We start from the raw sequence: 15,706 nt of genomic DNA, 5'->3' as shown, positions 1-15,706 counted from the left end.
CTTTTGACTACAGTGTCCCTTCTGACTGCTCCGGTTTGAATTCGGTTCTTACTACGCTCAGCCCACACCACCCTTCCCTAAGAGACCACTTCCTGCAATGTGAAGCCCTGGTGCCATTAGCAGTCCACACACAGAAGGTTTCTTTGTGCACTCTGTATGGCTGGTTGTGACTAAAATCAGCTTAACTTTTTGTATTAGGGTCTTACACTAACTGCTACAGTCCAAATGATCAAACCTTTGTACAACAGAAAATTATTTAAATTTTATTTTTCTACTGACATTTCTAATTCTAAATGTTTGTCAATAAAGAATTACTTCCAATTCTGTGAGTTAGAATTGTATTTCTTTTTCAGTGGCCAACGAGTTTAATCTTTTGTAATTAAGTTTGCAATTAAATTGTCTAACTTTAGTTTTTGTTTTTTTAAAATAACTTAGCATTTAATTATATATGTTTATGTTCAACTTCTTACTAATTTATGGTAAAATTTTTGTTTAAAAATGTGATTAAACTATTTTCATGGAACTTGACTGTTACTAACTCTACTTTGTGGCCCATATATTGCCATCAAGCAGTTTTTAATGATTCTATGTAGGGATGGCTGAATGCTGATAGAGTATAAAAAATAGTAATTCTTTCATTGAAGTTTCACATATAGTAAAGTTCACAAATCTTAATGTATAGCTTGACAAATTTTATGTATGTATACTTACATGACTACCACTCTGTTCAAGAGACAGAATATTTCTAGCACTTCAGAAAGATAAAATGCAGTTCAGCCAGAAGCCCCCAAGATTGTACAATGTGTGTGTATCTGGGACCTAATGGGTGAAGAACTTTGAGTTTCCAAAAAGATAGTGACCCAAGAATGGTAGAAAGAAACTGGAAGATGAGGGGTTAACGGTGCTGCATTTGACAGACAGAACCTCCCAAGTTATTGCCAGGACAGCAGAATAATAGCCAGCAATCTTACAGGGGTGGGAGGGATGAGTACCGTGGCTAACTGGAGAGTCCTGTCTAAAGAGGCTGACTAGTGCTTGGCTCTTGCCTGCTTCAGCTTTGCAGGATCATAAGCCCAATTGTTGTCAGATTTTCATTTTTCAAGGGAAGCTGGAAACTAGTCAACTATTTGAAATCTCTACATTTTTAAGTACTGGCAACTCATTTAAACAATACATGATTTTAAGTTGGATTTGCTAACCACCACTTTTTTGTGTCAATTATTAGAAACCAGTTTCCACTTTAGTTACCCTTCAAGGGGTTGGAACCTTTATAGTTATGAATTTGAACAGTAGCATGCAGTGCCAGGGATGCTGGTGGGGAAGGTCTGCTGGAGAACTCCAGTGAATCTTTTCCTCCAGACCTACCCCAGTGATGGGGCAAAAGGGTCCATTTACACTGCCCAAGGAAAATGAGGTCAAGAATGGTAGCTTCCAATTAAAGGGTCTAAGTTTCAGACCTACATTTGTATTATTCTACCATAAGAAAAATCAGCTGTGGCTCAAGCGGCTAAGGCACCAGCCACATACACCTGAGCTGGCAGGTTCGAATCCAGCCCGGGCCCACCAAACAACAATGACGGCTGCAACCAAAAAAATAGCCGGGCGTTGTGGCGGGCACCTGTAGTCCCAGCTACTTGGGAGGCTGAGTCAGGAGAATCACTTGAGCCCAGGAGTTGGAGGTTGCTGTGAGCTGTGATGCCACAACACTCTACCCAGGGTGACAGCTTGAGGCTCTGTCTCAAAAAAAAAAAAAAAAAAGAAAAATCAGCTTAAATAGGTCATAAGCCTAAATGTAAGAACTAAAACTATAAAACTCTTAGAAGAAAACAAGAGCAAAATTAGCTTAGGCAAAGCTTTCTTAGATACCACCCCAAAAGCACCAAGACAAGAGACAATAATCAGTTGGACTTCATCAGAAGAAACTTAGGCGTCAAAGAATGCCCATCAAGAAAGTGCAGTGAGATACCTGGCAGGGAGATACCAAGATCACGAAGGTGGTTTTCCCAGGGCGAGGCTTATCCATTGCACTCCGGATGTGCCAACCCCTGCGATTTCTCCAAATGTGGGAAACTCAACTGCATAATTTGTGGTAGTGGGGGACTGCGTTCACCATTTCCCCTGGGAAACAATGAAAGTGCACTGAGGCTCGGCGCCTGTAGCTCAGTGGCTAGAGTGCCAGCCACATACACTGGAGCTGGTGGGTTTGAATCCAGCCTGGGCCTGCCAACAATGATGACTACAACAAAAAAACAGCCAGGCATTACGGTGGGCATCTGTAGTCCCAGCTCCTTGGAAGGCTGAGGCAAGAGAATCACTTAAGCCCAAGAGTTTGAGGTTGCTTTGAGCTATGAAGCCACAGTACTCTACCGAGAGCAACATAATGAGACTGTCTCAAAAAAAAAAGGAAAGAAAACGTCATTCTGAGTGAAAGAGACCCGTCACAAAAGGCTACACATGATTTCATTTACATGAAAGTGTTCAGTATAGGCAAACTACAGAGGCTGGTGACTGAGAAGAAACAGGAGAGTTCTAAAGGGTAAGGGGTGAGAAAAATGTTTTCAAATTGATTTGGTGAGCCGGGCATTGTGGCGGGCGCCTGTAGTCCCGGCTACTTGGGAGGCTGAGGCAAGAGAATCGCTTAAGCCCAAGAGCTGGAGGTTGCTGTGAGCTAAGTGAGGCCATGACACTCTACCGAGGGCCATAAAGTGAGACTCTGTCTCTACAAAATAAATAAATAAATTAAGCAATGTAAAGAAAAAAAAATTGATTTGGTGGACCGGCTTTTATTATGCCCTGATTAAGGGGCTGGACAACAGAGACAGTGTTTGGAGGCAGAAATAGAACTATGTTGAGGTGTGCATTTTCAAGTTCTTCACAGCGATGGACTGGAGCAGTACCCAAAATTAATAAAATAATGAAGGCAAGGTTTCTGCCCTGGAGATACTGTTCAACTTCTGGGATGAAACAGCTGTGGAACCAATCAGACATCATCCATGCTTTTTTGTTTCACCTCCAATGGACTGGCAGATGGTTCACGTTTTTTCCTTTAAATGCTTGTGGATTTTGGGCTCTGTACCCTATTAGCGGTTTGCACTTAAAATCGCCCTTGGCATTGGTGCACAATAGCAAGGTTGCTTGGTCTTGGCGTGATTTGAAGCTAGGGGCTTTGGAGGCCATTTGCATTACATAGATTCGTTTGCTAACATCCTTGTAAAATAAGCCTGTCTTATCAGCATTGAAAACCTGCTCTTCCACATAACCTTTTTCCTGTAGAACTTTTAGCAAGTATTTTCTAAATTGTTCTGCGGCCTCCTGGTCCGCAGAACTTACCTCACCTGCAAGTTTAGCATTTTTCACCCGGTATCGCTTTTTGAAACGTGCGAGCCAGCCTGCACTCGCAGAGAAGGGCTTAACATTTCTCTGACCCTGGGTAATGTGACCATAAGTTTCTTTGGCTTTCAGTCTCACAACAGTGCTGTCCACAATGTTTGTTTGTTTTTGTTTTATCAGTGCTCATCTCAGGAATACACAAACTGAGCCGCTTTTCCATCTTCTCCATAGTTCATCACGCACTGTAGATATTACTTTAGCACTTTCCGGAGCGGCCTCACGTACAGATCGGCGAATTTCCTTTTCCTTTTTCTCCATGTATCGGATTGTTGATTCGTTAACACCGAGCTCACGGCCAACAGCACTTAACTGAGGCCCCCACGGAGCTTATCTAACACATGTATTTTCTCCATCCGGCACATCACTGTCTTCTTGCGCTTAGAACACCCGACAGCGCTTCAGCACTACGCTTGGGAGCAAAATCACCAACAAAGAGCAAAAAAATGCAAAGAAAAGTGTCACTAAATGGACCGAAGAAAGGACTCTCGTTTACAACTTGAGAGCTGCAACCAGAAGGCGGAGATTCTCCCTCGTTCCGGCTGCAGCTGGGAACCCGCGCCTCTGCCAGCTCCAAATTTTCATCCTCTGCGCATGCCCAGGAGTAACTCCAGAAAGTACTCTCATTATTCATTTGGGGGGGTCACATATAAATTTTAGCAAGCAAGTGAACTTGAAAACCCGAACCCATGAATAATAAAGGTCAACATATTTCCATAGACGTGTAATTTTATTTTAGCAAACTTTCTAAATCAAGGAGGTGAGGTGAAGCCGAAGACTACAAATTCCAGTACCCACCGCAGGTGGGAGGGTCCCCACTCGCGCTAGGGCCCAGGGAAAGTCAGCCCTGAGGCAGCGGCCGGAAGTGTCGTCTTCTGACCACGTAGCACTTTCTGCGCATGTGCACAACGTTGTCGGGGGGCCGCCCTAGCTGCCGCCGCCCCAGCTCTATGGTCGCTCCCTAGACCGCCGCTGTTCCGGGCAGCTGCTGCGGTGCTTTGGGTTCGCTAGCGCCGAGCGGCAGCGACATGGAGGAATTCGACTCTGAAGACTTCTCCACCTCGGAGGAGGACGAAGACTACGTGCCGTCGGGTGAGCGACTTTGCCTGACGCGAGAGGCGGATTGCCCCGCCCCACTCCTCGCGTGAGGCGCCTGGCCTCCGCGGGCATCGACCCCCTGGCGCGGGCGCACCCCGTGGCGCGCGGTCCTCGAGCGTACCGGCCCTCTGGTCCCTCGTCCTCGGCCGCCCTGGCCACAGACTTGTGCGCGGGGACGTTCAGTGCAGCTGCTCCGCGTGGGCCAGCCTCGGCCGCCGCCCCTCTTGGAGCGCGGGAACCAGCAAGTGAAGACGGCCCCTGTCCCTCGGGTCCCTGTCGGTCAGTGCTCAAACGACACTGCTGCTTCAGAAACCTTCTGGAAGGCAGTCTGACCTTTGGAGGTTTTTTTCAGACCACTTGGATCGAGGGAGTTGCAAGCTGTACCACAAGTCCAAGATCCAGCCACTTTTTGCCTGGTTAGAAAGTTAAGATTGTTAGACAGTTCCCATGATGATGCATGTGGGCGACTTCTGTCCATTGCTTTCCTCTTAGAACTTTTTGGGGGTATAGATACCTCAAACCGAATGGGGCCAAATTGAATCTTACCACCTAGACTTGTCCGTTCCCCCATCGTGCTCCTCCAGAAGTACCTATCATTCAAAAGTGTCTCTACCCATACAGTTGCTCAGCTGAAAAACGAACCCTCTTACACTCCCCCTCAAAAAAAAAAAAAAAACCAACAAAAGCAACCTATCCCACAAGTCGCCCTTATTCTGTCTTCCATCCATTCAATAATTTCTATTGTCTACGTGGAAAATTACTTTTTGACCACTTGCTCATCCATTTCACTGCCATCGTTTCATTTGCAGCTGCCTACCATTCATTGTCCTTTATTTTAATTCTCCATTGCTTTCTAACTGGTTTCACTGATCTGTTCTCCATCCAGCAACATTGGTCCTAATGCTACCAGAGTGATCATTTGAAAACTAGTTATCCAGAGAGACTAAGCCTTCCTGTCCTTCTCCTTAGGCACCCTCCCTCCAGGAGATGGAGGCATGTAATAAGAAATACTTTACTAACTCACCCTGACCCAGTTATATATTTACTAAAAGAGGGAAAAGTGGGATTGCCCACCATCTGGGAGCTTATGCAGCAGGCTTGGGCTAACTATGGATTGACCCCTGTGCCCCTTTCTGTGACTTGCACTTTGGGATGATGGAGGTTTCTTTACCTGCCGTAGGAGAGCTTCAGTAGCAGTGCTGGTTCCCCTGGGTCCTGAATGGAGGTAAACTCATGTTCAGTACCAGCAGCATCTATCCCAAGTGTGATCCTTTATCCCAGCACCCTCTATTGCATTTCTTGCCTAGGCAGGTTTAGCATGCCAGCAGGCCCACGACTCAAGCCAGAAGCCAGCCCCAGGCCTGCTGCCTGCGTGTGCATTCCCTCAGTCCAGTGTTCCCTAGAACAGACACTTAGGAAATCTCAGGTCCTTTCTAATGCTATCAAGAAAAAAGTCCCTTTTCCTATGTATGCCATTTTCTTTCTTGTCTTTACTATGCACTTTAGCCTATAAAAGCCAATTAATAAAAATGATTGAGAAAAAAAAAAAAGAAAACTAGTTATTTCAATCAAAGTTTTGCATATACTTAAACATAGTCAGGTATTTCTTTTTTCTTTTCTTTTTTTTTGTAGTTTTTGGCTGGGGCTGGGTTTGAACCTGCCACCTCCAGAATATGGGGCCGGCGCCCTACTCCTTTGAGGCACAGGCGCTGCCCCATAGTCAAGTATTTCTAAAAGGCTTGTTTTGAAAACTAGCAGTTCCCATCACCCTTCATCCCTCTTCCTTTACAGAGGAAACTGCTTTCCAACTTTTTTCAATTGGTGTTGCATTGCTGTTGACTTAACTTTTGCATGGTGGATCTCTTACAACTCTTCCTCCTTTAGGGCCTCCACAGCACTCCAGTCTGCAAATTTAGTTAGGTTCATATTCAGTATTTACTTTTTTCTAATGAGTATGACCACCATGTTCACATCTGAACTGTGTGGTATATTGTGATTGCTTTTCCTGCACTACTTTGTTATTCCAGAGTTAATTATCACCACCTCTTGTTGCTTTGCTGTCTATATACTTGCTACTAATTTGCCTCTAAATTTTGAGAACTTTCTGAATCATCTCCTGAAATATTTAGCTTGATTAGGATTCTACTTTAATTTTCTGAAAGTCCATTTTTGCCTTCTGACCTGCTCCATTTTGGCTTGGTTATTTTTTATGTTCTAGTTTTAAACCTAGGATCTTCTGTTATCATCAGTCTGGATTTTCCCTTTATCTCTTTTCTATATTGGATTCCTTGTTTCTTGGATCTCATGTTTTTTTTCTTAATGTCTTCCATGAAAATTAGAAAAAATTCTCTAATAACTTAATAACTTCTTGAGGAAGGATCCATCGGGAACTTTTTTTTTCCCCCTGAATGAAAATGAACTGGAAAGGAATTTTTTTATTTTTATTTTTTGAGACCTTCAATGTTTAAAAGTAATCATGCTACTCTTCGGCTTGATGGATAGTTTGTTTGGGATAGAATTCTAGGTTGAGGGCGGCGCCTGTGGCTCAGTGAGTAGGGCACCGGCCCCATATGCCGAGGGTGGCGGGTTCAAACCCAGCCCCGGCCAAACTGCAATAAAAAAAAAATGGCCGGGCGTTGTGGCGGGCACCTGTAGTCCCAGCTACTCGGGAGGCTGAGGCAAGAGAATCGCATAAGCCCAAGAGTTACAGGTTGCTGTGAGCCGTGTGATGCCACGGCACTCTACCCAAGGGCGGTACAGTGAGACTCTGTCTTTACAAAAAAAAAAAAATTCTAGGTTGAGAGTGATTTTCCTGGAAGTAATTTTCCATCAGAATTTTAAAGATTGTGTCGTCTAACTGCTTACCTGGTGACTTTGCAGTGTGCTTGTGCTGTGACCTTTATTGAAGGTGCTATTTAGGGTAGGCTTGAAGTGCTGGATAGTGATTTGAGTTCAAACAATAAAAAATTGTATTTTTTCAATATTGTATCATTTTTACTCTATAACAGAAGAATTTTAAAGATTGTGCTGCATTACGTTCTAGATTTCTGTGGTGCTATTAAGAAATCTGCTTTTTTACTAATTTCTGCCCATCATATCAGACCTGTTTGTCACTGTGTTATACCTTCGTAAGAGTCCATTTTCAGCCATTGTGCTGGGCTTTCGGAGAACTTTTTTCCCTAGAAATTTTTTGACAATTTCTCTATTTTCTCTTTTGTTTTTCTGAGATCTTCATTATTAATATTAGACCTGGAGTGGTCCTTGATTTTTATCCTTTTATTTTTTTGCTATCCCTTTGACTTTTCTTTCACTGTATAGGAAATTTTATTATCTTCTTGCCCTTCTTTGAGTTTCCCCCCTTTCATATTTTTAATTTTGAAGAGTTTTTTTGTACTTTGAATATTCCTTTTTTTATAGCATCATGTTTGGTGTTTCTTTTTCTTTTTTCCTTTTTTTTGGAGACAGACTTTCACTTTGTCACCCTCGGTAGAGTGCTATAGCATCACAGCTCACAGCAACCTCAGATTTCTGGGCTCAAGCGATTCTTTTGCCTCAGCCTCCCAAGTAGCTGGGACTATAGGCACCCACGACAACTCCCAACAATTTTTTGTTGTTGCAGCTGTCGTTTTAGCTGGCCCGGGCCGGGTTCGAACCCGCAGCCTTGGTGTATGTGGCCAGCGCCCTACCCACTGAGCTACAGGTGCCACCCAGAGCATCTTTTTTCATGTTTACAGTCCAGAGCTATGTGCGTCTCATTATCAGAACTATCTGCAGCATTTGCTCATTTTTATGCTGACAGCATAAAAATATATTTTTAATATATAAATTAATATAAATTTAATATTTAAACATTATATATTTAAAAATATAATAATATAATATTATTATAAAAGCAGTGCGTGGGCTTTGTAGAAAATTAGGAAATGCAGACAATAAAACATAAAAGTAGAATCATTACATTCCAACTATCTAGAGCAGTGTTTCTCAATTTTTTTTTATCTCATGACACTTGAACCGATAGTTAAACTTCCTCAGCACACTTAAATTATGTTAATCAAAAAAAAAGACTAAAAAAGAAATGTATTTACTATACTTTGAATTTTTTTTTTTCTTTTTTTTGAGACAGAGTCTCACTATGTTGCCCTTGGTAGAGTGCTGTGGTGTCACAGCAACCTCAAACTCTTGGGCATAAGCGATTCTCTTGCCTCAGCCTCTGAAGTATCTGGGACCACAGGTGCCCACCAAAACACCCGGCTATTTTTTGTTGCACTTGTCATTGTTGTTTAGCTGGCTCGGGCCAGGCTTGAACCTGCCACCCCTAGTGTATGTGGCTGGCACCATAACCTCTGTGCTATGGTCACTGAGCCTATACTTTGAATTTCTTTAGAAAATAAATTAATGATCTTTAAAACTTTTCACAGCACTCCCAAAATCCTTTCAGGGCAGACTGGTTGAAAATTATTGATGCAGAGATTATTAGTGTCGATCTTTTTGTGAATACTCACTCCGACCTTTTTCTATACCCCGGTGTAGATATTTATATTTTTCTCCACCCTGAAATCATAGATTGTCTTGTTACTTTGCAACTTTACTCTTTTCAGTGAACAATTTCTACCCATCCATTTTAGTCAAATTTTATCTGATATACAGACCACATTCAGATTTTCCCATCTGACCTGAAATGACTATACCTTGTTTATGCAAAGAAGGGGGGAACCTACAGGTTCAAGGGCACACAAGGCCCTCCACATCCCCAGGTTCAGTCCCTCAAGCAAATCAAAACTTCATAGAACAAATCCCTTTATTAAAAGTTGGCTTAAAAAAACAATTTGGGGCCGCGCCTGTGGCTCAGCGGGTAGGGCACCGGCCCCATATGCCGAGGGTGGCGGGTTCAAACCCAGCCCCGGCCAAACTGCAACAAAAAAAAAAATAGCCGGGCGTTGTGGCGGGCGCCTGTAGTCTCAGCTACTTGGGAGGCTGAGTCAAGGGAATCGCCTAAACCCAAGGATTTGGAGGTTGCTGTGAGCTGTGTGACGCCACGGCGCTCTACCGAGGGCGATCAGGTGAGACTCTGTCTCTACAAAAAAAAAAAAAAACAATTTGGCTTCAGTCATAAGGCCACACACACGAGTCTGGAAGTCCACATGTGGCTCCAAGGCCACAGGTTCCCTGCCTCTCCACGTGTTTTGTTCTAGCACATTCCCCTTTCTGTAATGACACTGATTTGCTGAAGAGATGACGCCGTGTGTCCTGGATTTGTCTGGTTGTTCTCTCATGGCGTTTTAGAGGTTTTGTTTCTCGGGTTCTCAGTAAATTGGAAGTTAGAGCTGAATGTGTAATGGATTCACATGAAATATTTTTGGGTAGGGCACATTATAGATGGCTTGTTTTTTTGTATTGTATAACATGATTTCCATGGTTGTGACTGGGTGATGACGGTCTGATCCCTCTTTCCTTTGGAACTGGAAAGCATTCCATGTGGCAATATACTTAATGATTAAAACTTAAATTGCTTCTTAGCTATTATTAATTTTTCTTTGTTATGGGGTCTTCCTGTGTTGCCCAGGTTGGATTTGAACTCCTGAGCTCAAGTAATCCTCCTGCCTCAGCCTGCCAAGTAAGTAGGTGGCACTACAGGCATCATTGTGCCCAGCTCAAGTTGCGTTATAATAGCACTTCATAACCCTTGCCTAAATTACTGCTGTCTTAAGAGTTTGAGAAATGATGTTTTCCGAATTCTATGGCTCTTCTGTATTTATCAGTTGATGTTCTGTAAATTATAGCTTTCTCTGCTCAGCTAAGACAGAATAAATGTCTCATTCTTTTGCCTTAATTCCAATTTTCAAAACAAGGAGTAATTTTTTTTATTTTTATTTTTTTAGAAACAGAGTCTCACTTTGTCACCCTGGGTATAGTGTTGTGGCATCACAGCTTACAGCAACCTCCAGCTCTTGGGCTTACACGATCCTCTTGCCTCAGCCTCCTGAGTAGCTGGGACTACAGGTGCCTGCCACAAGGCCCTGGCTATTTTTTTGTTGTTGTTGTTGCAGTTTGGCTGGGGCTGGTTTCGAACCTGCCACCCTTGGTATATGGGGCCGGCACCCTACTCACTGAGCCACAGGCACCGACCTTTTTTTTTTTTTTTGAGACATAGTCTTATTATGTCACCCTCAGTAGAGTGCTGTGACATCACAGCTTACAGCAACCTCAAACTCTTGGGGTTAAGTGATTCTCTTGTCTCAGCCTCCCAAGTAGCTGGGACTACTGGCATCCGCCACAACACCTAGCTATTTTTTATGTTGTTGTTGCAGTTGCCCGGGCTGGGTTCAAATCCGCCAGCCTTGGTGTATGTGGCTGGTGCCGTAACCACTGTGCTAAGGGCTCCAAGCCTCAGAAAGTAATTTTAATAGCTAAAATGGTACAAAATGTTTTTTCTGTGTGTTCTTTTTTTGGATATCACAAAGAGCTCACACATTGTTTTTGGTCTGGTGTGTTTTAGTTTCCTAACAGTTACTCCTTTTAATGCTCAAGTCCACTAGATGCTCTTTCAAGCCAAATCCTATATCACAACTTTTAACTTGTTCTATTATTCTTAAGTAACTTCCTGGCTGTCTGGGACAAAGATGTATTGGTTTCACCTTGTGCTTTCCTCCCTTCAGACAGAAATTAACTGACCTGAATTAGGGACCTCTTTTCTTGATACATCATATCAAAGAATGCAAGCTGAACTTTAGAAATGCTCATTGCTATTAGAGCAACTTGTTTCTGTGCCATTTCAGTGGATAAAGCTAGCAAATATTTATATTCTGAGTGTTAGAGTTCATAAAATATTTTAAATTCAATTTTAACGTTTTCACTTAATTTCTTTGATTTTACAATTGTATGTCATTTCTCTTACTCTGTAAAATCTAGATTTATATCATGATTAACTTAATTGCTTTTCACCGATAATATAAAGGAAATGGTTTCAAAATACCAATATTGATGTTACTACAAGATGTAGAATGTAGAACTTTTTGTCTTTAGAATGCATCTTGATAGAGATATACAGTCAAAATATTATGTTTTTAAAGTCTGTGGAATAAATCCTTTCATTTTGGTATGCAGTTATATTTGTTTATTCAGACTTCTTAATTTAAGAGATTTTCAAAGTTCTGTGGGAAAAGACAGATACAACTCTTCCTTAACCCCGTTTGCCTCCTTTGCCCTGTTCTACGCTAGCCCTTATAGGCAGCTGTGTTCATTAGTTTCTTGTTTGTCCTTCCAGTGTTGCTTTTCCCCACATATGAACAAACGGATGTGTAAACATAGGCTTAATTTTTCCTTTTTCTTAGTCAAAAGTTGGCATATTCCATATACTGCTCTTTTGCCTTTCTCCTCCTTTTTTCTCTTTAACTTAACACTATATCCTGAATTTAAATAAATAAAAATCCTATACATTCCACTGTAATGTATGTGATATTCCATCATTTAGATGCACCATGTATGGTCTTTCAGTTGCTTATTGCTGGAAAACTTGAGCTGTTTGTAATTTTTGTTATTACAGTCAACACTGAGTGAATAACCATTATTCAGTGATGGCATGCTTTTATATTATTTTGTGCCTAGCTTTCTTATATTTGTAAAAATATGATACATATAGAGAGAGTCATATATATAGATTAAAGAATGGTATTTGGCTCGGTGCCTGTAGCCCAGTGGTTATGGCACCGGCCACATGCACCGAGGGTGGCGGGTTCAAACCCAGCCTGGGCCAACTAAACAACAATGACAACTGCAACAAAAAAATAGCCGGGTGTTGTGGCAGGCACCTGTAGTCCCAGCTACTTAGGACACTGAAACAAGAGAATCACTTAAGCCTGATAGTCTGAGGTTGCTATGAGCTGTGACGCCATGGCACTGTACTGAGGGTGACATAGTGAGACTCTGTCTCAAAAAATAAAATTAAATAAAGAATGTTATTCAAACGGATACTACCTACTAGCCACTACCCAGTTTAAGAACTACAATATTAGTACCTTAGACGTTCCCACGTGCCTGGCTTTTCTTTATAGATTTATCACATTTGTAAATATGGCTTTGAAAATGTGAGTAGTAAACAAAATGTAGCTGTGTAAGGAAAGGGCAATACCATTGGGGGTCTTAGTATTTAGCTTTAATTTTCCTGTTGCTCACTTAATGCTCCTGATACCATTAGAGCACCTACAGCCCCAACTATACTTGTCACCCCCGGGTCCAGTGGGGACTCCTCCAGGTAAACCCTTCAGATTTTTGCTTGGGGGGGTGGGGATTAATGCTGTGGCAGAGCTGGTCGCTGGTGGCTTAGAGTTGTGGAGGAATAAGGGGTTCTAATTGCTTCTTTTATAGCTTTCCTCACTTTGGGGGCTTACCCTCACCCTGGTTCCAGAAGTAGCTGGTACTGTTGGTTCCTATGCCTTTTGAGGGTTCTGCATTGTATATAGGTAGTCCCCGTGTTACAAACATACAACTTAACAAATGGAGGCTGTTACAGGTGATAGGTAAACGTGCCTGTTCCAACTTACATACAAATTCAACTTTAAAACCTGCAGAACCTATCTCATTTGTAACCCAGAGACTGCCCTTATCAGCTTGAGCTTTTACTTTCTCCAGATTTACAAGCAGTTTACTGCCTGCGCTTCAGGTTCCAGAAACGTGTTGCTGTTTTCTCCTTGCCTATTCTTCCAGCATTTTACATCTTTGAAAAGTCTCTTTGCGGTAGTGGTTTTACTTGGGCTTCCAGGAGGAAACAAAATTACATTCCTGTGTGCATACTGCCGTCTCAACCCTGAACTCATACCTGACCTCATGAAGCACTGAACTCGACCCTTGGTATTTGGGGATGCCAAACTGGTTTCCATTTTGGAACCCTTACATTTTCTGTGCCCACAGCCTCAAATGCTTTTCCTTTCCTTTTTTTTTTTCCCTTATAATTGGCTCAGTTTCACTAAAGAGGCCTTAAATGCTTAATCTTTCAGTTTTCAGTTTTCATGAGATGTTCTTGTTTTGTTTTCTGAAATTATAAAAAATTGTCTTATTTTTATTTCATGAATGACACAGTTTCTCTTATCTCTTTGAGGATATTAATGCCAAAGGTTTTTTAAAAATATTTTTAGTTTTTCCGCCCGTTACCTGTACTGATTCTGTTTCTGTATATTCCTTTCTGTTTAAGTCTTTCCTTTGATATCAGAGGCTTTCCTCAAGTGTCTGGTGGTCATTGGTTCATTATGAGTGAAGTATTCAAAGGTGGATTGGATGTACAGGAATATCAAATCATTACTGTTTCTAATGGCTGCAAACTGGAAACAACCTCAATGTCCATCAACAGTAGAAAGGATAAATTGTTGCATGGGTATACAATTAAATACTATTTAGGAATAAGAATGAATAAACTAGTTACATGCAACAATATGGACGACTCTCTCCAACACAGTGTCGGGTGAAAGAAGCCAGACATGGCAGAGTACATACCGTAGGCTTCTGTTAGTTTAAAGTTCAGAAACACACATAACTCATCTGGCATGTCAGAAGCCAGGATGGTGTTTCCCTTTGGAGTGGCGCAGGGCTTTCTGGGGTGCTGGTCATGTGTTGTTTCTCAGTCTGGGTCCTGGTTATGCAAGCATGTTCACTGTATGTTATTTCATTGAGCTGTGCATTAGATATGTCTGCTTTTTGGAGTGTGTACTTCAATGAAAATTTACATGAAGTAAGGGAGAAAAAAGATAGTCAAATCTCCAGAGGGTAAGAAGAGTGGGCATCCAGGCAGCACTGTTTTGTTGGGGCCCCCTGAAAGTCCCTATCTGAAGATGGAACACAAACATGTTTGTTCTTTGTGCTGTGTTTAACGGGAAGGCGTTAGATTTCTTTCTAACCTCTTTTATTGACAGTATTAGGTATCTTGGTTAGTTGTAAAAGATACCAAGATGAGGTGGAACATGTCTTTTTTTTTTCCTTAGAGAAGTCCATTAAAAGAATTGGAATTTCCATTCATTCATTCAGCAAATGCTTACAAATCAAGACAATCAGGATTCATGCTCTTGGGGCAGGTAGACATAGCAGAAATTGCAAACATTAAAATATAAGTAGGATGAGTTATGGAGGGGAAAGATGGACTGCCATGGAAGCCTAGATGATGGAACTTAGTTTAGTCTTCAGAGGCAAGGAAGCTTCCCCGAGGAAGTGATGTTTAGTTAGGTGAAGATTAGGAGGAAGTATTAGACTTTTTTCTTAATGAAAATGTCTCATCTTGATGTGAAAGTCTTTATTCTTAATGAAAATGTATCATCTTGATATGAAACCTGTATTCCTGTCTGACCACTCTGTTATGTGATTTCAGGTGGAGAGTATAGTGAAGATGATGTAAATGAATTAGTGAAGGAAGATGAAGTGGATGGTGAAGAGCAGACACAGAAAACCAAAGGGAAAAGGAGAAAGGCTCAGAGCACTCCAGCCAGGTGATGCTACCCTCCAGGCCCTTAGAAGTCAGGGGCTGCTGTCACAACCATTCTGATGGTTAAGATTAGTCTGTGATAATTTCTTATTGCCAGGGTTTCTAAACCCTTTTCTTTTTGAGGGAACTATTTGTTGATATTTTAAGATTAAATTCTTGGTCTCTGGCAAGCATTAAAAAATTTTGATCTTTAATTGAAGAAAATTATAGTAGGTAATATGTATACATAGGTAAAACAAAAAATCTAATTGCTAAAAAAATATACCCTGTTCTTAGCCCCTGATTGCTTTTGCCTCTATGTTACCAGAGGTACTCTGTTGGGTATGCAAGCATATATGTGTATGTTCCCTATTTAAAAAAAAAAAAAAATACAAATAGCCTGTGATAATATGTGCCTGTAGTCCCAGCGACTCAAAAGGCTGAGGCAGGAGGATCACTTGAGCCCAGGAGTTCAAGGTCAACCTGGGCAACATAATGAGACCTTGTGTTTAAAAAAAGAAAATTACAATTACAGATAGTAGCATACTCTGCCTATTATTTCGGACTTTCAGTGTTTCCCATCTTGGAGATTTAGTACATTTAGAAGTCCCTCCTCCTTTTCAATGACTGCATTGTATTATATGAACAGGCCTTACTTTATTTAAGCATTCTCATATTGAAGGATGTATGGATTGTAAGACTGCAGTGAATATTCTTTGTATGTGTCTGTTTGCATGTATGAGTGAGTATACACGTGAAATTTGTAGAAGCAGA

General features: G+C 41.6%; 1 protein-coding gene and 1 non-coding gene across 2 annotated transcripts in view; both read left to right on the top strand.

The window, feature by feature from the left end:
• Positions 1-1,958: 1,958 nt before the first annotated feature.
• Positions 1,959-2,121, top strand: LOC128580238 (U1 spliceosomal RNA). Its single transcript, XR_008378568.1, has one exon. It is a non-coding gene; the product is annotated as a U1 spliceosomal RNA (small nuclear RNA).
• Positions 2,122-4,270: 2,149 nt separating this feature from the next.
• The window catches only part of CFDP1 (craniofacial development protein 1), a 106,345-nt gene continuing 94,909 nt past the window's right edge, over positions 4,271-15,706 (top strand). The window contains exons 1-2 of the mRNA XM_053608124.1: positions 4,271-4,479; positions 14,840-14,957. Coding sequence (XP_053464099.1) covers positions 4,416-4,479; positions 14,840-14,957 — 182 coding nt within the window. The 5' untranslated portion in view covers positions 4,271-4,415. The remainder of the gene's footprint in view (positions 4,480-14,839; positions 14,958-15,706) is intronic.

The sequence above is a fragment of the Nycticebus coucang genome, chromosome 2, assembly GCF_027406575.1.
Source record: "Nycticebus coucang isolate mNycCou1 chromosome 2, mNycCou1.pri, whole genome shotgun sequence".
Taxonomy (NCBI): domain Eukaryota; kingdom Metazoa; phylum Chordata; class Mammalia; order Primates; family Lorisidae; genus Nycticebus; species Nycticebus coucang.
This window is presented reverse-complemented; position numbering and strand designations above follow the sequence as displayed.